At 45.4% G+C, this 27047-nt stretch overlaps 1 protein-coding gene and 1 pseudogene across 12 annotated transcripts in view; one reads left to right on the top strand and one right to left on the bottom strand.

Annotated features, from left to right (window-relative positions):
* The window catches only part of LOC142765405 (uncharacterized), a 145927-nt gene that overhangs the window by 105013 nt on the left and 13867 nt on the right, over nucleotides 1–27047 (bottom strand). For 11 of the 12 annotated variants that reach the window (XM_075866337.1, XM_075866343.1, XM_075866336.1 and 8 more), the window contains exons 4-5: nucleotides 25742–25768; nucleotides 12780–12827 (exon numbers count right to left, since the gene is read on the bottom strand). In XM_075866337.1, coding sequence (XP_075722452.1) covers nucleotides 12780–12827; nucleotides 25742–25768 — 75 coding nt within the window. Of the gene's footprint in view, nucleotides 1–12779; nucleotides 12828–25741; nucleotides 25769–26474; nucleotides 26588–27047 lie in introns of those variants that run through there. The other variant, XM_075866347.1, reaches the window with a different exon arrangement.
* Nucleotides 22255–24287, top strand: LOC119168504 (uncharacterized; annotated as a pseudogene).

Genomic DNA, 27047 nt, shown 5'->3' with positions numbered 1-27047 from the left:
CATTGTCTATTACACGCAAGTCACAAATTCGCAAATTAAAAAAACTTAAGAATCAAGGCAAAGCTTTATTTGAGGTCAAAGCTGCCGCGATGACCTTCTTACGGGAAGCAAGAAAGGAGGGGACGTTCTGAAATCTTACTTGGAGCCGCACCAAACTGCTACGTGGGTCGCAGGTGGCTTACCCTACGTCTAGAGCGTTGTCGTACTTAATCTTAAGGAAATAATTTTACCTGGTGTGCTTATAATTTTGATGCTGCTGATGAGATCGCTTGAAGAGCGCCATACGATTACGAATCCCGTGGGAGAAGTCAGAATTCTTGGTGTGCCGCTTGCAGGAAGCGTAATTATCTTCAACGAAATAAGCAGAATTTATAGGGTTTGTGAGGCGACTTCATTTCCATCAGCTTAGCGCTCGAAGATCTAATCACCCTGTAAAATACAAGAGCTTAAACTTTGTATGTAGGGGCAGGATGTAGGCTAGTACAGTTACGATGAATTATATGCTAATGAGCTCACGCATTGTTCAAGGAAGAAACACGAGAAACGCAGGTGCTCGCTGAAGTCCCATATATCAAAATTGAAGGCGTCATCGTACATTTTCTGCCAGACATCTGCGACTTCACTAATCATTGTAAGGACGGTGTCTAGTTACGTTACTCTATCAGGGCAGTAAAAAGGGACGCAGCTACCAACATCAGTATTGTGTTTTCATTGGTATCCCGTAGTCTGCTTTGAAAATCCAGCCCATGATGTGCACATGCGTCGGTGTGAGGCTGTTTTCTTCGTGGAATTATCTTAATTTCTGGCTTGAAAGATATCCGAAATATGAAAAAACTAGCCGACCCGCGACATGTCTGGCGGTTTTGTCAGTAATTGCTCATCAAGTTTAATTTGAGAACTTTATCATTATTGATTTGCAATATTTTCGACAAAATAAGAAGTTCAGACGCGAGTGTAGCAATACAGGACTCTTAGTATGCGAAAGAACGTAGATATATTGACGCGCACTCTTGATTGCGATAGCAAGCATACGGACACTCTTGTCTGAATTAGCCACCAGCGTCGGCGTCAACGTCGACGTGGGAGTCGCCATCACTTACCGTGTATATATACGTGTTTATATACATGAAACACACCAAAAAAAAAGAATCGTGAAACAGACACCGGCGTGTGCATCGTACATAGAACCTCTGAGTTGAAAATGCGAAGCGTTAACCACTGAGTCACGCAGAAGCACGTCTTTCCACGCTGAAACGGCAAACTGTTTATATCTACCACTTACAGCTGGTAAGGGGCATACGGGGGCGAGGGGACCATTGTGTTTTTAGCATTACCAGCAAGATGACGGAAACAGCGCACGGTGGTGCGCGCTTTCATCTCCCATGTGTAAAGTTCCCCGTAGAGAGGAGAAGGTGGATGCTAGCTGGGGCGCCCATATCTCACGGTAGGGAGGATCTTACGTCTTGGTTGGCCTGTGGCTCTTACTGGAATGAATATGTTGTGGGTATTAGGCACACAAAGTCATCGGGCACACAAACTGAAATTCCCATTCGCGTTCATCTGGGCTTGTGATTGCGTTTTGTACGTTATTTGTGTGTGAGCAACGTGGAGCTCGTTTCTAAGTTCTTGATAACTTGCGCGTCACCTTCTAAGTTGTTTCTATCACGTTCATTTCTTCATCTTTTTAGCAAAGCTGTGACTTATAAATCCATGAATGATAACTGGTGATTAGGCAACTACTTTATGCTTGGGCGATGAAATATGCATGTGAAGTCAGTAATAAATGCTCCTTCCTTCTAAGACTACTTATACAAAAATTACAAAGCTACTTTGGGCTAATAAATAATGTCATAACGTAAAACAGGCCGTCAAACGTGCATTTATTTTTGAGGCGTGACCTAGTCTTGGCTGGCACACTGCAGGCAAGCCTCAGAACTCGTCAGCTGCTGTTCAGAGCATGTTCAGCTTGGCTTTTGAGCAGGTTTCCCTTGACTTGCCCTTCTGCTATCATCAGCTGCTTCTAGAGTCATAGGCTGCGTCTGGGGTCGTGCTCTCGTCGCGGTAAGCGCGGTGTGACAGCCCCCTTGTATGTTTTCTGGCTTGATACCTCGTCCAGGCACTCCTGAATTGGTTCCTATGTCGGTGATGGCTTTTTCCGTTATGCTAATTGACCCGAAAGTAAACGGGAGCCTTGCGGTCACTAAGTCATTTTCTCTGGCATTGCTGGCAGTAACGTACATACTTTTCACTTATTAGACATATTTAGCTGCCGTTTCCATAGTATTTGTTTGTGGCTTCGGAAGCTATCATGCAATTTTACCAGAGTCTGAAAATCTGGCATGACGAGAACTAAATCTTCATCACGTTTTATATTGAAGCTGTTGTGTAGTTGTGCCAAAGGCCAATCACTCAAGAATTAGTCTCTCACCAGTGCCAATACACTCTCTCTTTTGAGCAGCTTTGTGATATCCGCTGCATTAGGATGGCTGTGTTTGTCTTCGTACCTGGGGACTGTAAGCCCCTACCCGTACAGGGTATGCATCCCAGCACATCACCAATAGACGCAAGGGCCATACAAATTAAGCACGGCGTCCGAGATAGAACCTTCATCTCGAATGCCATAGTCAGTAACGAGCTTCTCCAAAGCTCGTTAGTTCCCCCTTTGTCTCTCTTTTTCGTGGTCGCGATTGAAAAGGCCGTAGACAGTTTCCTCTACTTTGGTCCTTCTCTTGACGCAACTGCTGTAGAGTTTCAGTAGCCCTGATAAGGCCTCTAGATTCTTCTTTGCGGGCGTAGCGCTTGCAGGATAATGTCAGTCTCGCTTTCGTTCTACTAGATCGCTGCGTTATCAATAGAGTATCTTAAGAAATCAATACTCGTCTGACTAAACTTTCACTTTTTTGGTAATTCCTAAAAGCGCTCTTTGAAAACACGACAACTCAGCCTCCAGTATTTCTGTTTGCTCTGCTACGTTACACTTAAAAATCAAGTCATCATCCAGATAAGCCTTAACGCCCGGAATACCTCCCAACAGCAAGTCGATGACTCATTAGAACACCCATGACGTGACAGAAATTCTAACGGCAGTAGCCTCAACTTGTGTAGCTCCACGATAGTAATAACTGTGGTGACTTTGGCTGACACAATGTACAAAAATGAGCTTTATAAGCTTCAGCAAGTTGGAGCTTAGTAAAGATGTTGTCCTAACCGAGAGTAGATAAAATTCAAGAGGCAGTGGCCGAAGAATTCTCGCTACTTTTTGCTGTTTTGTTTACCGCAAAGACGTAAACTACCGTCTTTTTTCTGTACCTTGACGAGCTGGGTTGCGTAGTTAGAATACTCGACTAGTTCAAGTGGTTCACTGCCTCAGCCATATCGTGCTTTAGTGCTGCTGCAACTCTGCGACTTTTCATAATTATTTCTTTGATGCTATATTTCAACTTTCTGTGCACTCGTAGTGTACTTCAGCCAATAAGGACATTTTGGAATGCGTCAGAAAATTGTGAACCCATGTCTTAACAATAGTTTGCTGAATTTCATGCCCCAAGGCACTTGGATCACGACAAATAAGAAAAACAAGAAGGCTGCCGCTAACACAAGGACACCAGCCAACCAACCCACAGGGCAGCATTCTATTACAGAGCAGGCGCTGAAGTCATCACCATCACAACAACAACGCAGGCTCAAGATGCCACCTCTGCCACTCGATGACTTTAAGATCGTGTACCACCCGCAAGCAGGTCTTGACCCCGCCAAAGGAAAAACCTTTGCTGTCACACATGCCATAGGAAGAGAAAGGGGACAAATTAAGCAAGACTTTACTGACAAGATATGCGTACAAGTCCAAAGAAAGGAACACCTATTCATCGCCAGCACCGCAGACAATGAAGACGCGAAGAAGCTAGCAAACATCAAGAGAATACAGCTTGTAAGCAATTTCTACAATGTGAACGGCAACATACGCACTCCGAACGACGCCTCCTGAGGCGTCATCAATGACTTAGTACTTCAAGAAAGCACCACAGAACTTATGGCCTGGATCCGCGCGCCAGCGAGATAGACCGTTCTTCAAGCCCGAATACTGGGTCAATCGTCCACGGCAGTTGTATTCTTCGAGCGACCGCATGTTTCCTTCCACATAATCTTCAAGAGCGTAGACTTATGATGCAGACCACATCGCAAGTTTGTTCAATACTGCCGAACCTGTGGCCACACCGGACAGCGTCAAGACATCTGTAAATTAACGTGCAAGACCTGCGGAGAAGGGCACAAAACTGCAAGTAAAGAGTGCAAAAGGCGAGTAAAGCAAAATGCACCACCCTGCATTATAAGACAACTGCGCCTCAACAGAATGCAGAAAGGCAACCACTAGAGCTCTATTGGAGAAAGTTCCCCAAGCTTGGCATCCCTGTAGCTAACTCAAGCAGTGGGAGCAGTACCAGCTTGCCCTGGCGCGGAAAATGTAGGTCCATCTGGCAACCTACTTCACGCTCCCGCTCTCGCACGCGCTCGCCATCAGCCAAATGAACGAGCTACACTGCCGTGGTAGGCGACTCCAGTGGTAACAGCAGTTCGACTTCTACATCGCTGGAAAGCGCATCCCTAGAAGCCCTGGAAGATAGACTGCGAAACAAGCAGAGGAACCTCCAAAATCACCACAGCAAATTGCAAAACTATCAAAGCCTTATTGACAAGCTGCTTTAGAGTCAGAAAAGGCAACAAAAACTCACAGACAAACTACTTTGAAAATACCAGGTACAGCAAAGATTTCTGAAAATGCACAGCAACAATGCCAAGTGGTAGAAGACGCGAGCTGGAAGCCGAGCAGGATGCTTCCTAAGGCGGACGTCCAAGCTTTTGTGGATGACAAGTACAAAATATTGCAGGAAGGTTTTATAAGAAACATCCATGCTACGATGAAAAAGATTGTCCAATCAGCAATCTAAAAAAACTGCTGCCATCTTCGAACACGGACTTACCACGTTAAATTCTAAGATTGACGGGATCACTGTGCAATTAAACAATTTTATTGCAAACGTGAAGAAAACTTATGTCAACGTGGCATAGCTCGACACCTTATGCAACTAACGCCAACTCAATCGGAAGAAGGTGCGGGCGAACAGCCACAGTGCCTCCCGCTCAGTCTCACCCATCTGCGATTGCCGACGTGACGTCGAATCAATCGAAGGCAGTGAGCCGCTACCGCGATTTGAAAATTCTGCAATCAACTTTGCGCATATAGTAATGGAACTGCATATCGTACTGCCCACAACATAAGAGCTTAGAAAAATTCATGAAGTATAATCAACCACACACCATCGCACTCCAGGAAACCAACACTCAGGGCGTCCATCTGCAAGGATACTGGACCTGCGCACAAACCCGACACACTGCCATGCTTGTCAAGAAAACTATTTCAGCGCAAAACAACGACGTTAGGTAAACTCATATAGAACTCTCCCCCATAGAGCTTTTACCAGAACAAAAGACGCAGAAAAGTCTATTCATAGCCAACGTGTAGAGCCCCCCTGAAGACCAACTACCACATTTCGATCACTTCGTACGAGAACTCAGGAAGCGCACAAAAGGCCACCACATTGTCATAGTGGGAGACTTCAATGCCTGCCTCACACACGGTATGGGGCTTTCATATGACCAGGAAGAAATGCTCTAGGGTGCACGATGTCGCCCAGCACTACGGACCAACATTGTGGAGCAACCCTCTCCATAAGACGAGAATCGGGAACAGCATCTCCGGGGACACCAATCCTGATCTCACCTTCACGGCGAACCTCATCCGGGCAGTATGGACTGCGCTACCAGAAACCTCAAGCAGCGATCACCATATCCTCGAACTTGACGTAGCACACACTCGACATCAAAGACAGTAATAGCACGCTTAAAGGCATGAAAATTCTACAAGGTTGATCTCGCTGTTGAAACCACTATAACCGACATTGAACAGTGATTCAAAATGTTCTAGATACATCTGAACGACAAACTAAAACATACAGCTCAACAGTAATATGCCCGCAGTCGCCGCCCATTTTCTCCACCTCAGGGAAGCTAGGAGAGGTCTTCTCAAGAGGCTGAAGCGGCAAAAGCTTAACAGGAAGCTACAGCAACCCGTCGCTCTCCTCACCAAGCAAAGTCAAGATTATGCTAGTCAACTGGCGCGGCATAACTAGCGCGCCTTTTGCGACAAGAACCAAGAAAACTTGGTACCTACTAGACTATCTTATGGGCACGGAGACCTGGAAGGTGGCACAGAAGCAGCATCTTCACAGGCTTATTGATAACTACGCTGGTTCGGAAGAACACCTGCTTCAAGAATTAGTGAAAAAGCTTTGCGGAGAAGCGCCCACTGTCGCGTCATTTAACGCCAAGAAATATGCACAAACACTTAACACTGACCTCGACCGGCCCTTTACGCAGGCAGAACTTCACGCCGCCCTATCGAAGTTGACAAGCAATACCAGTCCGAAAAAGACCGAATTGTGAACAAACACTTGCGCATCTTACCGCACAAGCCCACCAAAGCTCTTCTCCAATATTACAATATCTGGGAGAAGGGAGAGCTGGCCATGGTTTGGAAACACTCGGAGATCACCATAACTCCCAAGGCTAACAAACCTACCAGCATTGAGAACTTGTGGCCGATTTCCGTCACCTCGTGTGTGGGAAAGCTATTTGAACATAGGGTACATGACCACTTTGCAGTATACCTAGAAGATAATCAGCTCCTACTAGTTACGATGTTCGGATTCATGCACTCGAGGTCCGCCATTCCCGCCAAGAAGGCCTTCTTGATCACCTCTGTCACTGAACCAAACACTCATTACTTGGAGTCAATTTCGAGTGGGCATTCGACAACGTAAGCCATGACGTGATCCTAACGAGCCCTCAAGGCACTGCCTGCGGCGCTAAGACCTACACGTATGTCCAAAACTTTTTGATAGACCATACAGCAACTGCGGGCATCTGAAATGTCACCAGCAAAAGCTTCTAACTACATAAAACAGGCACGCCACAGGATTTGGTTATGTCACCGCTACTGTTTAACGTAGCCACGATCAATCTGCCTAAGGTTCTCAATAAAACACCACATGTACGGCACGCAATGTATGCTGACGACATCATGCCCTGAACCAAAGCTTAGAGCATAGGGAGACAAGAGAGCTGCTTACAAGTGGCCGTGAACACCATCCAAAGGTATATCCGACACTGCGGACTCAACTGCGCCCCCGAGAAGTCTGAGGACCTTGCACTCAAATCAAGGGCGAATGGCAGGCCTTCCATATACGAAGAGCCAGACCATTGCGTCACCCTCAACGGGGCAATTACTCCGGGTGCTCGAACTACGGGTGCTCGGACTTCACATACACAAAGATGGATCAGGAGTGGCCACCATACCGTGACTTCAAAAAACTCTCTCGCAGCTCAAGCGCCTCGTGAAGAGGATCGCAAACCAACGCAATGGGCTTCAAGAACACGACACTCTTCGAATAATTCAAGCTATGTTCAAAAGCCACCTCATATACGGCACGCCATATCAGTTTACAAACTGCAGAAACTAAAAAACCTAATATTTTGATAAACAAGGCCGCCGAAGCAACCTAGGGACTACCACTAAAGGCTTCTACTTCATGACTTTTTACGATGGGTGTCCAGAACACGCGGCAAGAGCTCACGCCTCGGTGAACTCATGTAGTTTCAGCTGTACAGCCAGCTGAAACAACTCAAGCTCAGGCCCACTGGGAGTTCTGTTCTCCAGCATCTCGACTACAGTAAATCTTACATGACTGTTGATGTTCGGAAAAAGACGAATCCCGGTGGATGCTCGAGAGCCCCTGTCTACGCGTATGCTATCAGTGTCGTTGACTCTCAAGGCCGACAGTTAGCGTCGGCTACAGCCAAAGCACGCAACTCCGGCGTAGCAGAAGAACCGGCAATCGATCTCGCCACCACCACATGTAAAGACGTCGCGGTGATGTTCGCTGACTCACAAGCTTATTACTGGAATTATGCGAAGGGCCGCGTCTCAGACGAGACAACTAACATCCTGCAACGGCGAAGCTCTTCACTTCCATATACCTGCGTAATCTGGGTTCCTTGACACGAGGGTCTACAGGGAAATGAAGGAGCTCACGCCGCTGCCCGCGAGCCCGTCAGGTGGGCTGCGCTGGGACGAAAAAATACCCGATCTGTGGCTGCAGAAATGGAACTATTAAACAGCACCTACTAGTCGCTACTTTAACACTACAAACTAGAGTGACGGATGTACTCTTCACCCCATCCAACACTAACCAAAGACAAAAGCGTAATCTTCTGACTCCCGCAAAGTGACGCTTACATACAGAGCATAATAATGCACCACCTCTACCCAACGACACATGGCTACAAGTGCCTGCTCTGCAGCGTACCAGATACCCTGGCACACTTTTTCCTGGATCGCCAGTGTTATGCTAACTACGACATGCAGCTGAAGTGGGATCAAGACCCCAAAATAAACGACGACACGCTAACGAAAATGTGGGAGGCCAAGCTCGTTTTCGAGGACTTGAACAACAGGCGACAACTCGCTACAAGGGCCACGAGGGCATTCTAATTAAGCCAAATGATCCCAGGACTAGGGAACCCTCCCACCTGTGGGCGATACTGGGCTTCGCTCTCCACCCTGTGTTTTAATAAACGTTTATTTCTTTCTTTAAATTTAACGATACTTAAGATATATTGAAAACGGCTTTGCAGATCCTTCGGAAAAGGGAGATGAAGGCACACACACTCGATTGGTTCCCAACTCGCACGTAACGCACCAAGAGTTTGCCGCCCGATTTCAACGAGTAAGCCGACATAGCTACGCGCGGACTAGTTAACCACGCAGCTATCGTTGCACGTGCCCCCGCGATAGCTGTGTGCTACCGTTATTTTCAAGAACCGAGACCCTCTCGTCACGTATAACGAACTGACAGAAATTTTTACCTGGCGTGGAAAATACCCTCCACCACACAGAAACTTAGCCAGAACACAGGCTCTGACACTCAGGCTTCTTCAGATCGGGGCGTAACACTTTTCTGCCCTTCTTGGAGAAGATATCACCTGAAATACTTCCTAGTAATAAGTGTTGCATGTGACCTGATGTAGCTAACATGGAACACATATTCTAGCAGTGCCCCACGTCACGCTCTGGTATAGTCAGCACGTAGTGAAAAGGAGAAATTGGTCGGTCCTATCACCACCTCAATCGACTCCTGCTCAATCGAGGGCTCAAAATGTTGTATATAATACAAGTGCAGCGCTCTGGTACTTCTGCAGGTGACGCTAAGAAAGTGTACCCGCGAACAGTGCAAGGTACAGAGTTTCTGGCTGTCACTCTTGTCACAGCTTGCCGCGAAAATGGCATGCAGTAAAAAATAGATACACTTTCGGCTTTGTTATTTTTGAGTCGCACCTCAAAGGAAGTGCGCCTTTTGCCAGGACACTAGCCACTTCAGTTTTGCTGTCCTTCTGACAATTTTATGTGTACTGGTTTGCTGCTAGTATTAACAACCATTTTTGCATTCCAGCCTCAGCTAGGTGGGGGTCCGTTTGTCGTGGCATAAAATGCAAAAAAGTAGCTGATGCTCAGGGTAAAGTATAAACTGGCGAATAGAGAAACTTGTGAAATTTTCTAAGTCGAAGAATGAGCACGAGCGCTTCCTTTTGTATTGAGCATCACTTCACTCTGATGGTGTCAGAGTTTGTAAGGCGAAAACACTTTGCCGTTTTTGGCCGTCAGAGAATGCATGAGAAACATAAGCTTCAATATGAGACGCGGGAGCATTACATTGATGCGCAAGTTGTTTTGGATTGTCAAAGTATGTAAACCTCCAAGAGCTCAATAAAAGTTTCTTCAAAAGACCTTACTTTAGACCAGAAACAGTTTTGCCACCATTGCTAGGCTTTTAATGCAATTTCAATGAAAATTGAGCAAGCCTAATTATGCTTTGAGTTTACTCAAGTTTTTGGTGGTGGAGCATCTTTATGGCCTTAATTTTCTTGGCAGGATAATTGCCTTCAGAGTTGAGCTGGTGGCATAGATAGCGTAAAGAGCGTATCGAATTAATTTTTCTTTCTCTGTATTCATAGCCATAATGTTCTCGCTCAACCATTTCAAGACAATTTCTAATGTTTTAGAGCACTTATTCACGTCTTAGCTTGCAATTAAAACGCCGTCTACGTTGAAGCCCACAGTTCTTGTTCCTACTGTGAGCACAGTATTCACTGCCTTTGGGAGTCTTCACTATGTTCACCATCTTCAAATACAATATAACTATCAATGTGAGCATCTTCTTCATTTGAAGAATCAGTCTGGCGGGTTCGCTCATATAACGGCGTTGAAACCACGACATCGCTGCTGCCTTGCAGTTTGGTGAAGGCTGCTATCAATCGTCAAGTCCTCTGTCTCCTGAGATCTCCTGAAGCTTCGTTTGGGTCAACGGTGCCTAGGATTGTCTCCTGTCATGGCCAAAGAGACACTGCCGGGACCCTCTGGCAGCCCCACCCAACCATTCCTCCCCGTGTGGATTGCCACCATCGGCCAGCAGCATTCATGTATCTTCACGCCTTTACCACTTGACGATATCAAAGTATGGCCGAAGGATTATGACTTGTCGAGTATGTAACACCAATAGGACGCACCTCATAAACTTCATCGCTTCGCCTTTTACCTATCAGGTGTAGCGAAATTATGGTATTTTAATCACCAGGGCAGAGTAACGAAGTGCTCTGACTTTGTTGAACAAATTTTCAGAATTTTTGAACGCCAAACCTCCACGCTGATGTCTTGAAGACCAAGCTCAACAACGTTCGCGTATAGCACCCGGTTGAGACGTACACCTCGTACATTGAAGAGGTCTTTTCCCTCTGCCGATGCGTGGACTCGGCTATATCCGAAGCTTACCGCGTTCGACCTATTCTCAAATGAATTGAACACGTCGCCTTCAACGCTATGGTTGCAATAACTCCAGTTTCGTTGAGAATGTCTTCATGGCCCACCAACACCTTAAAGAATTGCAGACCATCCTGCTGCACCTAGACTTCTGTGACATCTGGCCTTCGTCGGACGCATATATACGTACCTCAATCGGTACTTCGATTCGTGAAGAGCTCAAGCGCAAATGCTGTTATTTTCGCCTGCCGCACAGCCTGACTACTCCTCTGCTAGTCTAGGCCAGAATACAAGAGCTGCCGTCCACGGCTTGCTCCTTCACACCTGACAATCCCCTGCCGCCACCAACTCCACCAGTGACGTCTGTGCAAATCGCTGCCATAAAACATTCATTAGTCTAGTCTGTACATCCTGTTCCTCCTCAAATAAACTTAGCGACGTGGGGACTACGCTCACCTGTCCCACGTCTTCTGGCACTCTAGGCCCCTTGGCGTTCATCTTGCCCTGTGTGTTATTACTGTAGCATCCGAGGACACATCTCACATTATTGTTGCAATAGCTAGCAGGACGAACGCCAAGACTACGACATTTATGAATGGATGTCATCTCTTGGTCAGTACTAGCAGTGCTGCTCTTCATCACGTTTGCTTTCCTCATCTTCGCCACCTGAAGAACCTCGGACCTATAGCTCAGGAAGCCCCGCTCCCCTCTTCTCTTCGAAGCTTAAGATCGGTTCTACGACCGGTCAACTCTGGCCTATTTCACCAAAGCTGTTGTGTGTTAAGGTACACCCAGAGGCCTTCGCAAAACAATATGGGGGGCCTTCAAAGATAAGTAGTAAAAACTAAGCCGGAAAACCGATGGGTTTCATGTCGGCAGTTGCAAGGAAACCCTGTACTTTCAGCATTGTAAGCGGCTGTTCTAACTATGTAAGCACACCTGCAGAACTCCCAGTCGTTCTTATACAACCAAGCTAGCTCCACACAAAGGCTTGCGAACTTCGAGTTCGATTGTAGTTTGTTCTGACGTAAAATTAGCCATCGGCTGTGAATGGAACAAAAATTGTGACAAGATCAGCCAATTTCTAATGTTTTAGAGCACTTATTCACGTCTTAGCTTGCAATTAAAACGCCGTCTACGTTGAAGCCCACAGTTCTTGTTCCTACTGTGAGCACAGTATTCACTGCCTTTGGGAGTCTTCACTATGTTCACCATCTTCAAATACAATATAACTATCAATGTGAGCATCTTCTTCATTTGAAGAATCAGTCTGGCGGGTTCGCTCATATAACGGCGTTGAGACCACGACATCACGCTGCGCGACTTCCGCAAAAAAAGCACTCAATTAGCTGTTGTATAAGTTATTTAACTTTCTTGAAATTAGGTTTACTTTAGAAATGCTACTAAATTGTGGGGTAAAAAAATACTCAGTCCAGTAACTTTAAGTAATTACAGTTATCACCTTTTTACTTGTGTTTCCAAGGTAGTCCGAGTTCATCTGAGCGCCAGTTTGACACTGCATGATTGACTCTACATGTTGATTATTGCTTTGCAGGTTTCACTTCTACAGAACCTGATAAATTCGTCGACATACAAGCAATTGGTTATAGCGAGGACCACTAAAATAGCTATATTTCTTGAAAAGTTCAAAAGAAAAAAAATGAAAACTTCCTAGGTGACGAGTGACTTCTATAAGAGATTCGATGAAAAAAGAAGCTCTAAGGCACATATTTTAAATCAAACTGGCAACTGTTTCTCACGTTATAACTACAGTGTGCTAAGCGTACGAGGTAGACATAATACAGATTCCCAGATGGCTTTTACTTCTGTATTAGAATGCAATACTTGCCCATGGTGGAATGTCCCCGGTAGGCCCAAGATTCACGGACCACCCCGGCTAAAAAGAAAATAACCTGACAATTACACCAAGGCAGAACAAAAAACGCAACTGCTTTACAAAAATTACTAAGAATCAACAAAAAACACATTACTTGACCTGTTTACAGCTATCTCACCTAGAAATATGGTTTGCTATTGAAATGAAAACTGTGCTATCTATTTACACGTTACATATCAAATAAATTTCTTAGCAGTAAATTGATTGTCAGAGCCGCGTCTGAAAGTGCAGTACCGAGCTTCAAGTAGTGAAATACGGCAAATGAAAGAAAAGAAGACGTGATAAATTATTCTGAAATATAGAGCTCATTTAACAGAATACAACTCAAGTAGGAGTAACAGTGTAGGTTACGGCTTAAAACGTTAATACCTCAAACTCCACATGCGAGGTATGCGCAAATTGCTGTCATGCAACCCTTAATACTTTTAATTCTTCAGTCTGTGCATCCTGTTCCGGCTCAAACCAAAGTAGCGGCATTTGCCCAAAGTTTGCTTGTTCCATCTTTTCTGGCATTCTGCCCCTCTTGGCGCTCATCTCGCTCAGCGCGTTATTATTGTGGGCTTTGAAGACACACACTCATAATATTGTCGCAAATGCCAGCAGGACAAACCTTGAAGCTACAACTTTTATGAATGAAATTGAACGTTCTTTCCTCATCATTACTAGTAAAGACGCGTGTCACCCCATCCTCTCCTGGTCAGTACCAACGGAGCCTTTTTTCACCACAAACGGCACGGTTACGACTTTTATAAAAGGAATTGAGTGTCACCTTCTGATCAGTACCAGGAGAGCCGATTTTCACCACGTGCGCCCGTCTTCGCTACCTGACGCACCCCAGACCTACCGCTCAGGACGACGCTACTACCCTTCTATTCTTTTACACCCAACATCGCCTCTACGACCAGCCGCCACTGACCCTGACTACCGCTCAAAAAAGCTTGTGCAGATTTTGGACGGAAAACTGCAACACCGGGACATACCTTAAACTCCAGAGGACCCAGCCAATTTGTTGTCAAAATATGATGAAGGAGTGCCTCTTCAAGCATTGGTGGACATTGGGGCTACTATACTGCTATTCATGGGAACGTGGGTTGTCCTTCTCGTAAGAATTCTACACCTTATAAAGACCTTGTCTTACTTTGTGCAAATGATTTAACAATACAGCCATCAGCAAGGTGCACCATTAAAGTTAGCAATGATGGGATCTACCACAATATTCTGGTCGTAGTGTTGACTCCCTGTGCATGTATGCTTTTTTTTCGGGATGATAGTTTCTTTCAGATGATGCCGCTTCCACCTCTTATCAACAACGCTACGTACATACACAAGAGACTGACATTACTGATGCCCAATATACGTCATGCCCTCGCATATGAACCTTCAAAGATTCCGTAGTGCCATTTGGTCACGCGGAAACGGTTGCTTCAAACTTCACTGACCATTGTGATGTTCCAGTCACTCTATCAGCCCGTTGTATACCTCAAGGCATTGTAGTAGCAACGAGTTTTGTTTGTTTCACCAATGGCACCATTATCCTTCTATGCAATGTCACAAGTGAGCCCATTCTGCTTCTGAAGGGGCTGTGGTAGTTAGCGGCATTGACGCTAAATCTGCCTCTTTGATGACTGCAAAGAAAGGTGTGGTGCGACCACGCTCACCTACAGATGCTACCCCTGCTACAGCTATTGCCAGTTCAATCATCCATGACCTAACTCCACCCCTAGCAGACGAACTACTTCCGTTGTTTCTCAAGCATGAATATTCTTTCGAAGCTCAATCTATTATTTTATGACAGCCTTCAGCGGCAGCTCATCGCATACACACAAACAAAGCTTCTATTGCATGCTGTCGACTTTACCGGAGATTTCCTACCGAGCGTAAAATCATCGACAATCTCGTGACCGACATGCTAAAGCAAAATATCACCCGGCGTTCCTCCAGCCCTTTGTCGTCACCTGTTGTTCTTGTACGCAATTAAGACGGTTAAGTGGAATTCTGCTTTGAGTACCGTGCCCTGAAAATCATGATCCGTTGTCTCGGATTATTGATGCTTTAGATTCATTGCAACAAACAGATCATTTTATTCAACTTTGACTTACACTTGGGTTAATAGCAAATTCTATGTATAAAGATGACAAGAAAAAACAGAACGTGCCACACCAAACGGACATTACGAAATTATTGTTATACCGCGTGGCCTCTGCAACGCACCAGCAGCCTTCGAGTGAATGATGGAAACCGTAGTGTGGGGCCTCCAGTGAAAACATGCTGACTTATCTTGACGATACCGTCATATTTTCTTCAACATTCGAGCAACACTTACAACGCCTGGACAAAATTCTAACGTGTCTCGCAGCGGCTTGTCCAAAGCTTAGTACCAAAAAGTGCCACTTCGCAACCAAAACTATGATAGTGTTTGAACATCTCGTCACAGAGATGGTATTCGGCCTGATCACGACAGGATTGGCACCGTTTTTCAATTTCCGACGCATTGGCGCTGCAAAGAACTAGTGCGCTTTGTCAGTCTCGCTTCTTGCTGTTGGAGCTTTATACGCGTTTTAACCACCAGTTTACATCACTTTATCAGCTACTTTCCTCGGGAACATCATAGATTTGGTACAAAGAGTTCCAAAATATATTTAACAACTTGAAGTGTTTTGAACGTGACTTGTTGATAATCTGACGACAAGTACAGCACGCAAAATAGTTCCCCAACACTACCTGACGTGAACAACTACTCTTATTGTAGCAATGAATAATGGTCTATCTTGAGAACAAGGTAAACGGTGACTTCAGTGTCACCACGAAGCCGTAGCTTAACATATGCATTTTTCGCGAATGCAACCTGGTCACTGTGACTTAATCTTTATTCCTTATTAAAAAAAACCTTACAGGCCCCAGAGCAGGGCATTGGGTAAGGGGGGGAGGAATCGGAATGGTACAGACAGGTAACGAACAGTTTACAGGCAATTATTACCCCGCAATTTACCACGCAATTTACCACGCAGTATTACCAAGCAATTTTTCTTTAGTACATGTGGCTGCTTTGCAGCTGCTTCATGCAACGTAAAAGGCACAGGCCTAGCCCTAAAAAACGCAGAGTAAGCTTCTTGTTTTAGAACAATCTGCGCTTCATACCTCCTGGTAGCGGCTAATGTTGGTGAGAGGACCTGCACGTACTTTTCCCGCAACGAAGCATCTGTATCATTTATACTTACCTACAAGAATGCCTGCCAATGAGGCTGAAATTTCTGAAGTCATGTGTTATGTAAAAGAGCTGTAACTTTCGCTCAACTTCACGCGCAATAAGAACGCTTGCTGCACCTTGACTAAAATAACTTTTTCACCCAACCGCGGTAAGTTTCCTTATACCATGCGGGAAAGACAACTGATACACCTCTTCAAAGCCCACACTCAGTGCTGCACCAGTGTGGTCTTGCATAGCAATGCTGTTTGCTTCTCTGATCATGGTAACCATGTAGCCCTTTTTCTTGCTCTGCCTGATGAATCATGGGACACGTGCTTCATGTGCTCGTCTTTCCTGGATGATACCGACACAATATGCATTCGCTTTTTTATAGTCTCGCTTGGGCACGTATTGTGCAAATGACCTACTTTAGAGCACCAGTTGAATTTATTGTTCTTGTATCAGCAGTTGTACAAGTCATGCGCGTTACCACAAGAAATACGCTAGCTCTACTTCTAGTTCTGCTGCATCATTTTTTTTCTTTTGCTCGGCCGGTTTACTTTGCAAATGAAAGCATTCACACCCGACTTTTCACTTCCAGCTTGCAGTATTGCTGTTTGATTGGCTGCTAGCTCCCACACCAGGGTGACTTTGCAAGCTGTTTCAAAGCTCAGAATCGCTTTTATGAAAAAAGCACTATAAATGCCTTCGCTGTGGATTCCTAGGACAAGCCTGTCACGTATGGCGTCTTCGGGAAAGAAGCCAGAATCATATTTGTGAACCTAGTGCTTTTTCTCACTTCTAGTGTCCTTTACATTTTCGTGCTGGAGCTGAACCCTGCATTTACACCTGCAATTCCAGTAATAATTGCAATCGGGGGCAGTACTGAGGCCGAATTCACAAAGCGTTCCCTTGGCTACCCACTTTCTTAGCCAAGAATTGACTTATCTGGAGAAATTACTATAGCACAGGTACAAACTTAACCTATCCAGCAATTAAGAGGGCGAGGAGGACACACGATAGCCGATGAAACAACAATGAAAGAAAGAAGTGTGTGCCTGAATACCTACGTAGCACGCAAAGCGTCTAGCATTGAAAGTATACGATGATAGCCAATGATTTGTTGCATCTAAGTTTTACTTCCGCGAGCCTCTGCTACAGTGCTTACGGGATGCCGCGTACGTTGTAATGGACGTTTTGGTGTCCTGTGCAAAGCCAAGCACTCGCCTTTCATCAAGCACTGTAGCTAAAAAAAAAGAAATTGTTGGATGGCCCTAAGCAATAATCCACGCAATATCTCGCCAGTACAAGTAAATAACACTCCAAATGCACCAAATGAACAAAACCACGCATTATTCGACGCATGCAATGTTTCAAATCGTGCCTCAAATGTCTTCCCCTGTTTAACGCGACCAGTTACCGTACATTTTAATGAAGCTGCACTGCTACTCAACTAATCCGGTGTAATCGACCACGGTATAGAGGTTAACGTAAGGGTGTTTTATACCTAGACGTAAAAGGTTGCCTTTCTTACAATATTCTTATTACAAGACACAGGAGCGACGTTTGTGCCTGCGGACGAATTGTGCGGAAATATAAAGAGCAGTAATCAAATGAAATTGTGAGCGGAATTTTGCAGGTCCCATGCACCGTAGCATTTTTACAAAGCCGGAATGATAGAACTTGCATACGGTTACGCTTAGATATGTCTACGTAAAACGAGAGAGACTCGTCAGGAGGTGTTTCAGTGCTAATGCTTTTCACAAAATACGGTGCAAATATTTCGTCCAGCGTTGTTTGAGTGAGCGAACCACGCAAGGGACGTGTATACGAGTCTTAAAGCCAGGAGACGTTATCACACGTGCGAAGATGACGAAAGAGAGAGACTCTTGTTTCGTCTCCGCGAAGGCTTGAGCTCGAAAGATAATAAAGACAACTTTCTGGACCAGCAGTTTTCATAGAAAGTTTCCAAAAAACAGCGTCGGATGTTTGGAGAGCATAGAAAAGTGCAGTACGCGTTTTATAGAAGCGATAGCCACACAAAAAGCGAGATGAAGTGTGACTGTCTTTAGATGTGATCGTCAATGCTAATTTAGAGAGTTGTGAGTGAATGAGCTAAATCGTCCTTAAATTACTATAATCGAAACAAACTGATTATTCATCTAGTCAAACTGACACTAGTAACAGTAAATTCATAATAGTTGATCAGCATTCTCATAGGCCGGTACAAATTTATTTTTATTCATATATGGAAAACTATGGGAAGGCCGCCTACGTTAGAGCTGGCTATCCCGACATCATGACAGTAACGTAATATCGTACAAGATACGCAGTGCATGGTTATACAGCCACACGTGGTGGTTTCAATCTTCTGGTAACCTTGGGCAAACGCCTTGTAATTATGTTTTGCTATTTTTGACCAAGTTTCACCGAACGATTTGCATTTGGCGTCATTCTAAGCCTTGGCAATATATCAGCAATGGAGTGAATGCAAGCACTGCTGCAGTGAACCAGGGGTTACAGTGCTCAGCTACAATACAGGACGTATAGGGTTGAATTCGCAGTGTCATCGAGCACTTTCTTTAAGAGGTTGCCCGGCCTGAGATTATGCGTGACGGCGAGTACTGATTTGTTGAGAAGGTGGCTTTGGCACTCTCTTCTTTCATTCCCCTTTTGACCCAAAATCACTATGCCGTGCACCTTCATAAATTACATATTTCAGGGTTCATAATTTTCCCCTCTATTCTCTGTTATCGCAAAAGTCCCCAGTGCTGACACACCAATATCATACCTGGTATATTACTTTTCACGTGTTTGGATACTCGAACTGCGATCAGTCATCACGGTGTTTTGAAAAAAATCCAGACATGCAGCAATCTAATTGCTTGCGGCCAAGTTGACTGCATTTTCGGGACGCGTGTTCGTGCTAATTTTGTGGGCATATTACATGCAGCAAGGTAAAATAACACGGAGAGTTAGGGAAGACACAAACAGAGTGATTAGTTTGTGTCTTTTCTCCCACTATGGGTCATGCTGCGCGCTTTAGTGTAATGTCACTTTCAATGAATTAAATGAACTATACCAGCTAATCGAGTATTGCTGAATGGGTCCCCTATTGTCCAGAGCGGAACAGAAAAATTGCGATTAGAATTTTGTCATAGCGAGATACTCTGCTTTTGGTTACAACAATAAATTATTAAACATAATGTGGGCATTTAGTATACGCATCCTCTTCACCGGTACATTATCATCATTATCATGTGTGGCTCATGCATCCTCATCGTTGTCGCGTAGCATCATCATCTTGACTCATTCATCGTAGCTGTCGGCTGCCGGTTTCCTCGGGCCTAATAAAAGGTAATCCAAACCAAGACTTCATACGTGGTGGAGGTGCTGGGTTTATTTTTAATAACAACAGTTCCAGTTTGGAAGAAAGCTGCATGGACGAAATTCGTGTATTCAGCTTGACTAGTTTTGTGACTATATTAGTGATTGCCAATTAGTATTACAAAATGCCTAAATATCATACACATTTAAAAGCACAGGGGATAGCTTAGTTATTCTGAATAAAATTGATAAATTGATCTCGACACAATCGACCAACGCAATGTGTACAATTTATGCCTTGTAGAGTAGCTATGCTCTAAACAAATCTTCGCTGGTTGTTTCTAATTTACCCAATTTTTCGCTCATTACTGTACATTGGCAAACGAACCAACTTCTTCGAATGCACGTTTTTGTATAAGGTTACAATTATTTTTATGCATTCTAAACAAATTGAAATATATAATGGCTGAGAAGAAAAATACCTAGAAAGAAATTCAGCCGAATAATTTCCACACTTACTTATCAATGACAACCGATTGTCATTTAAAAGATACATACATACACTGACACATACATACATACATGTATGTATGTGTGAATGTATGTATGTATGCATGTAAAATGTACAGGACACCATATATTGTAAAATGGCACCAACGGAAGGCTCTACTGCAGGAGGAAACTCCAAGCAACAAGATTAAGCGACTCCACAGAGGGTCACCCTTAAAACCTCCAGTGTCTGGGACCGTCACTGGTCTGGTAGTACCCAGCGCAAGCATAGGGTCCGCTCTTCCTCGTCCCCACCATTTGGGGACGAATCTTACCACAAGTCACCACGGCGACCGTCAAGCTCGAGGGCGCCTACCCCTGCTGCTATTTCGCCAGGTCTACCGGCAAAAAAAGCTAGGTGGACCTGCAGTTCCCGGAACTCCTGTGGTGGTGCTGGTGACTATGCAGGCAGGGTCTCCCCACACTGCACTTGACAAAGCCATTACTCACCTCACTGCTATAGTCACACAGCTTATGCACAGAGGTACAACAATGGAACAGCCCATAGCATCCGGCGCTTTTTCGTAACCACCTACCATGACAGAAACACCCACATCCACCCCAATGAACACTGACCCATCGGCAAGCACAGCCACAAAACAAAAGGCCTACAAAGTGGGCGGGACACAACAAGGTGACACGCCGGCTCAAATTGAGCGATTCACTCTTACTATGAGTGAATCACGCACTGACCAACGTTTAGCGGCTCTGGAAAGCACCATGGAGAAATATTTTCAAGCATTCACAGCGCAGTTCACCCAGAAACTCGACTCCTTGAGTAAAGCATTAGACGCTCGGTGCAAATCTTACGACGGTGCCTTAGGCCCAGCTTCTTCTTCAGTCCCAGGCAGCACAAACTCTCATCCTAATCATAGTGGGTCGCTCGGGACACACCAACATCTGGCAGTAGAGCTGCCGGAGTTCGCACGTTAGCGCCCCGTGCTCCCGCGGTCGTCTAGAAATCATAACACTTCAAGAGGGTGGCAAGCACGCTAAATTAGCCGGATATAAGGCTTAGACGTTGGGTTGCGCTAACTCTCAAGTCGCAACTCTAGTTAAACGCAAGAAGAATGTCATACCCCATAATAATTGCTCTAATTTTTTAATAACGTACATTTAGAAAGTCTGCTCACCCTTCTCGTAAACCTGGTCACTTTCTTTTTGTGTCCAACGTCTACAGCCCACCCCGGAACCACCGGGTCGAATTCGGCCCCCTGTTTCTCCGCGTTCCGCAACAAGCCCAGCACCAGTCGCTTATTATAATGGAAGACTTCAACGCTCCTCACTCATCAAGGGGCTACTACCACGACTCCCTCAAAGACCGTTCTCTATGGTACGAGTGGCACTCGCTGCACCTGAATCTTCTTACTGACCCAGCACATCCCACTCGTAGAGGGAGAGGAGTGAAGCATGACACCACACCAGATCTCACCTTCGATGCGCCTGGAGTAAATGTGACCGCGTGGAATACACATGAAACTTTCGGCAGTGACCAATATGTTCTGCAAATAGTCATCCAGGAGCCCCAAGTGAGCGTTTTCGTTCAGCCAGACTGATTGACTGGGACCGCTTTCACACCAAGCGCCAAGAATCGGGAACCTCGCAGCGTATTACTTATATTTTCACAACGTCCGCTACCTTCCTCAAGTACGTCGCGGACGCCACAACGGACGTCCAATTTGAGAAGTCGGTGCCTAGCTGTGACAGATACTACGCCAAACTTGGGGCCCGGAAACGCAAACTTTAGATCTTTCTGCAGGCCCAAAAATGGGATAGAGGCATCCGCCGCCAGTTGGCTTGAGTGCACTCAAACATTGAAAACTCTTCTATACAACTCATCTATCAAAACTGGAATGACATCTGTTCCCAAATGGATAAGGCTTCTAACACTAAGAACACATGGCGACTCCTGCGTCACATGCTGAATCCTGATAGTGGCAAACTGCAAGCTGAATATCAACTTGAACGTATATTGCGCCAAGTTTCTGACTCATCCGCTTCCCTAGGTCAAGATCTCATTAACACCAATATCCGTCCTGAACCCGCCATTCCTCTTCCTGCATATGAGAGTGATAATAACCCGCTTCTTGATGCCCCCAAACTATAGCAGAGGTGCGGGCGGAACTAAGCCGTCTCTAGACAAATTCTGCAGCTGGCCAAGATCGAGTCACCAATCGCATGCTCCAAAACCTGGACGATTTTTCTAAGGAAGCCCTCCCGGGCTATATGCAGTGATGTTGGGAGAAAGGCACCGTACCCCAGAGGTGGAAACTTGCCAACCTCATCCTGATTCTTAAACCGGGAAAAAGCCCCACAATAGCAAACTTGCGTCCCAACTCCCTCACATCCTGTGTAGGCAATTTGATGGAGCCTATTGTCCAGTCCAGTTTTATCCGCTACTTGAAGGATCATCATCTACTTTCTGACACCATGTTCGGCTTCCACCAACACCTGGCGGCACCGGATATCATGCTTCTACTCAAACACCAGGTGCTCTACAACTGCACTCTAGATACTCAAGTCATTGTTGGTCATGACGTTTTCAAAGCTTTTGACAATGTACAGCACACCACCATCCTGCAGAATTTACAGGCTTTAAGAGCGCGGCACAGGACTTATGCTTACGTGAAAGATTTTTTAACCAATTGCCAAATGCAACTTGACATCGGAGAAAGAGAGCCTTCGACCATCACCCCCGGCAGCCGTGGAACACCCCGACGATCCGTGCTATCCCCACTCTTCTTCTATGTTGCATTGTTAGGACTTCCCAAACTTCTGACTGACATTCCAAATCTGCATCACACACTCTATGCAGATGAACTCACCCTGTGGGTGTCAAGAGGTAGCGATGGGCAAATTGAAGAAACCCTGCAAACAGCAATCGACCGCATGGGCAGCTATCTTTCTACGGTAGGCCTGTCCTGCTCGGTGACCAAATCCGTATATATTGTTATCAGATCACAGGGACGCAAACCCAAACGGGACTCCTTCAATTTCCAAGTGCAGGGGATGTATATTCCCCAAAGGCATCACATCCGCATCTTACGATTGCACCTACAGGCCAATGGTGGCAACTTTACTACTCTTCAGCGAATCCACCAATCTGCCAACCAAATTAATCACCTGCTCAAATGAGTTTCCAACAAGAATGTAGGCATTCGCGAATCAACCTTCTTTTACTGGTTCAGGCATTTGTCTGTACACGCATCACCTACGAGGCTTCCTACCTCCGCCTTACGCGCACTGGTCTCGATCGCCTCAATACTTCACTTCGCAAGGCATACAAGACCGTGTTAGGACTCCTGATATCCACTTCTACCTCCAAGCTTAAAGTCCTTGGGGTGTCGAACATGGTCAATGAGCTTATAAAAGCTACCCTTAGGTCACAGTACCAGCAGCTCTCGCTCACGCACGCGGGACGTGCCATATTTCACCAAACTGGACTCATCCCCACGCGGGCGGTCACCACTTACCAAGATGTACCGACAGATCAACGTCTCTGTCTTCGTATTCCTGCAATCCCCAAACACATGCACCCTGAACAACATGTAGATCGTAGGGCTGACCGAGGGTGCCAACTACAGAAACGTCTTTCAAATTGTTCCGATGTCACGTACACAGACGCCTCGCGATACCCACATTGATTAACAATAGTCGCTGTTGCCTTGGCCCTACACCGTGGGTGGAGCGCGGCATGTAGTGTAATTCACTCCACCGATATAACAGTTGCCGAAGAGGTTGCCATTGCTTTGGCAAAGACCGACCCAATAACCAAAGGGATCGTAAGGGATTCTCAACTCGGCATCCAAAATTCTGACGTGGGCCGTATCTCTACAGAGGCATGCTATATCATAAAGCATCACACCCCGCCTATCTCACCTCGTTTTCTTGCATGGGCCCCAGCTCATAATTCCTTAGTGGAAATTTGCTGACACAAACTCTCACCCGATATCTCAACTGCCTGGCGGAGGTACTTACACTTTATACTTCTCATTCTTCGCCCTCTCAGGTCTGTAAGTGACCAAACTTCTTTGGTCACTTACCCAGACATTCTACAGCACTACAGGCTAGGCCGTCTCCGCTATTCTACAGCTCACAAAGACCTACCTCGACGTGATGCCGTTCTGTGGTGCAAGCTTCAGACAGGTATCTTTTCCAACCCCTGGCTTTATGGCAAGGTATACCCACACCTCGTGACGCCAAACTGTAAATACTGCTCACTATCGGCCACCCTCATACACAAGGCGTAGACATGCCCACATTAAGCTGACGCTTCTCACACAGAAGATAGATGGCAGTCCTTTATGCATACCACTGACTCGGCAAAGCAATGCCGGGTAATCTGACGAGCATTGGAGGCCGCGGTGTCCCACGGGATCTCCGCTGACCTCCTCTAAGCAGCGTAACCGACCTCTCAGCCGGTCCTTTCTTTTGGGAGTAATAAAGTTTTTATCATCATCATCATCACCTACAGGCGTCCGCTGCGTCAGACATAAGGTTGGTTCAATATCTAGTCGGGATCTCGAACAGCTTGTTCGTTGCAAAAACGCCTGCCACAGGTGCCGCCTCTAAGTGGGTAGTCAACGCTGGGCAGGTCCAAATGAAGAAGTCTCATTCTCGATCACCAATGTAATTACTTTGGTACAGCACACAGGTCCCCAAGATCAGATCGTATTGGCACATTTATTCATTCCAGCTCACTATGCTCCAGTGAGAATGACGTCACAAAACTCCAAGCAATAGCAGACGCTGGCCAGCGTTAGAGTCGTTCTGCTAGGCTAGAACAGAGGGCCACAAAGTTCCCAGATTACAGTCCTCAAATTATTAGTACGCAGCTGCCAGAAGTGCTAGCTGCACAGCACCTTAGGGGCCTTGAAAGTCGTCCATGCGTAGATGTTGTGTAGCGGGTTCACACTAGAGGAAGTGTGCGATGGGCACTGAACACAAAAATAGTACTGCACAAAGATGGTTTTTAAAAAGTAAAAGTGTTCAAATAGTTCAATGAACGCAAATCACTGAAAAGTAATTACAATTATTAGCCTTCCTACTTTGCTTTGGATACTTTAGCTGATCTCCATGCTGCGCGAGGGTCCATGCCATCGTCTCACCAAGTGAACGAATGCTTCTTTCACCGGCACTTCTCCGGTGCTACAGTTATGGTGGAAGCAGTATGACACAACTCTCTGAGACACAAGTATATCGACAGACATCATAAACAGTAAGTTTATGAAGTGTAGAAAAGAGTATTGTGGATGTCACGCACCGGTCTTCCTGAGCAGACTCTGTGTCTGCAATCGCGTACAAGCTTACTTCGAAAATCGACGTCATCGAAGGTTAGGTTATACGCCAGTATGCACTTCACCCACAGGAGTCGCTAAGTGCCAAAATTACGTACTTTGGGTTTTTGCAGTACTGAAGGTACATTTAGCAGAGGTATTTTTAATGCTGCAGCAATCGCTGCACTAGCAAAAATTTACGCGAATGTATTATTGATTCAAATCTTTCAAGTAGCCATTCTCTTTATTTCAATCTGGCTCGAAGCCCTGAAGTTAAGATTTATTTACCGCCTTCTTTTGTGGAAAGATCAGAAATAGTGAACTTTCCCTGTACTGGGCTTTCAAAAGAAGCATTGTTTCAACGCTATCTGAGGCGTCCCTTTTATTTCATCCTTGGGGCACCAACTACTCGAATGCATGAAGATAATAAATTATATATTATAAAAGCACACAATACTAAACCATTTTTGTTGTCTTAGGGGCATGCGTTTGGTAACTATTCTTTACCAACTGCAGTTGAGAGTGATGTGTTTAGTCATGGAAGACCACAGTTTTCGTTAGGATAAAGCACTTGCCTCTTGAATAACTCGGGGGCGCCCAGGCTGTAATGAGAATAAGATTGAAATTGCAGATTTATAATACATGCGAAGTTCAACCATCAAGCAAGTGTTTTAACCAATCTAGATAGCAAGACGCTGCGCTAATTTAGCGTTAGCAATAATCAAAAATTGTCACTATGAACAACAAAGAAACGTGCACTTATGCACTGACAGTGCTAGAATGATTGTAGTTCAAATGAGGCAATGTGAACATTTTAAGTTATATTGTTCATTATTGTTTATTTTCACTTACCTATCCTTGCATTGTATACACTGTGGTGGTTTCACCTTACACTACACTGACTACATATATATCAGAAATGTTCGCATGTCTTACCGGCGGCCCTAATTTCTCTCGTCTTGTTCTTTGCCCAAGCTGCCAGTGCACAATAAATCCGGTGTTGCTATTGTCGTCATACTCTACCATCACGGCAAGTGCAGGGAGCTACCAATGATGTGGCAGGTAGGTGACGCCGGCTACACTACGGTTGGTGTTCCCAATAATGCTTCGACGTTTTTTTCAAGGTCCGCTAGAAAGTACTTTATTGGCGACAATAGCTTTACTACAATAGTTGGTAGCAGCCACGCTACAACGTCATGGGAGATGTAAAACGCTTTTATGGTCTCCTTTGGCTTTGCCGTGGTTGCAACAGCAGCCGTTGCATGGCCATGAAAATGCATCAACTGAATTCCTGAATTGCACTCTTACCATCTTAAGCTGTTTGGAGTCGTGCTCTTGTTTTCTTGTTTTTCAGTCGTCACCGGGACAAAGCAGGTGCCTGCTGAGACCTTGAACATAGATATCTGCGATAGACATAGTCCTCCCGATATTTTCTCCCTCATTCGGGTCGACGTAACTTCATGCTCGATCAGGGAATGACTGCGCTTGAAAACACCAGTAAATCAGCTCAGCATGTGCCAGGTACTACTCACTCCCATCCAGAGAATGCGCTCTCGGTTTAGTCACAGACCAGTTCACTGTCACCTACTGTTTAGCTCTAGTAATTGTTTGTTGGCACGGTGAAGTTTGCGGTCACTAAGGTGCAAGGCGCAGTCACAGCCTCAAAGGGGTGACGCTATTGCGCTTTACATTTGGTAGTGGTATAGCAGAAATGAGTGGTAGTTCTAACCTGGTAGTCCATCCGACCAAATGTAGCTGAATACTGGGTGCTACAATTCACCTGCGACTGCTGCCTCATAATCAGGGTGATCTGTGGCCTCTCGTAATTTCGACTCTTTTGTCAGAGCCCCACAATGGCCTGGAGCTTTTCCGTTCACCACC

Source organism: Rhipicephalus microplus, chromosome 6 (genome assembly GCF_043290135.1).
Source record: "Rhipicephalus microplus isolate Deutch F79 chromosome 6, USDA_Rmic, whole genome shotgun sequence".
Taxonomy (NCBI): Eukaryota; Metazoa; Arthropoda; class Arachnida; order Ixodida; family Ixodidae; genus Rhipicephalus; species Rhipicephalus microplus.
The sequence above is the reverse complement of the archived record's forward strand: the minus strand, read 5'-3'. Positions and strand labels throughout refer to the sequence as shown.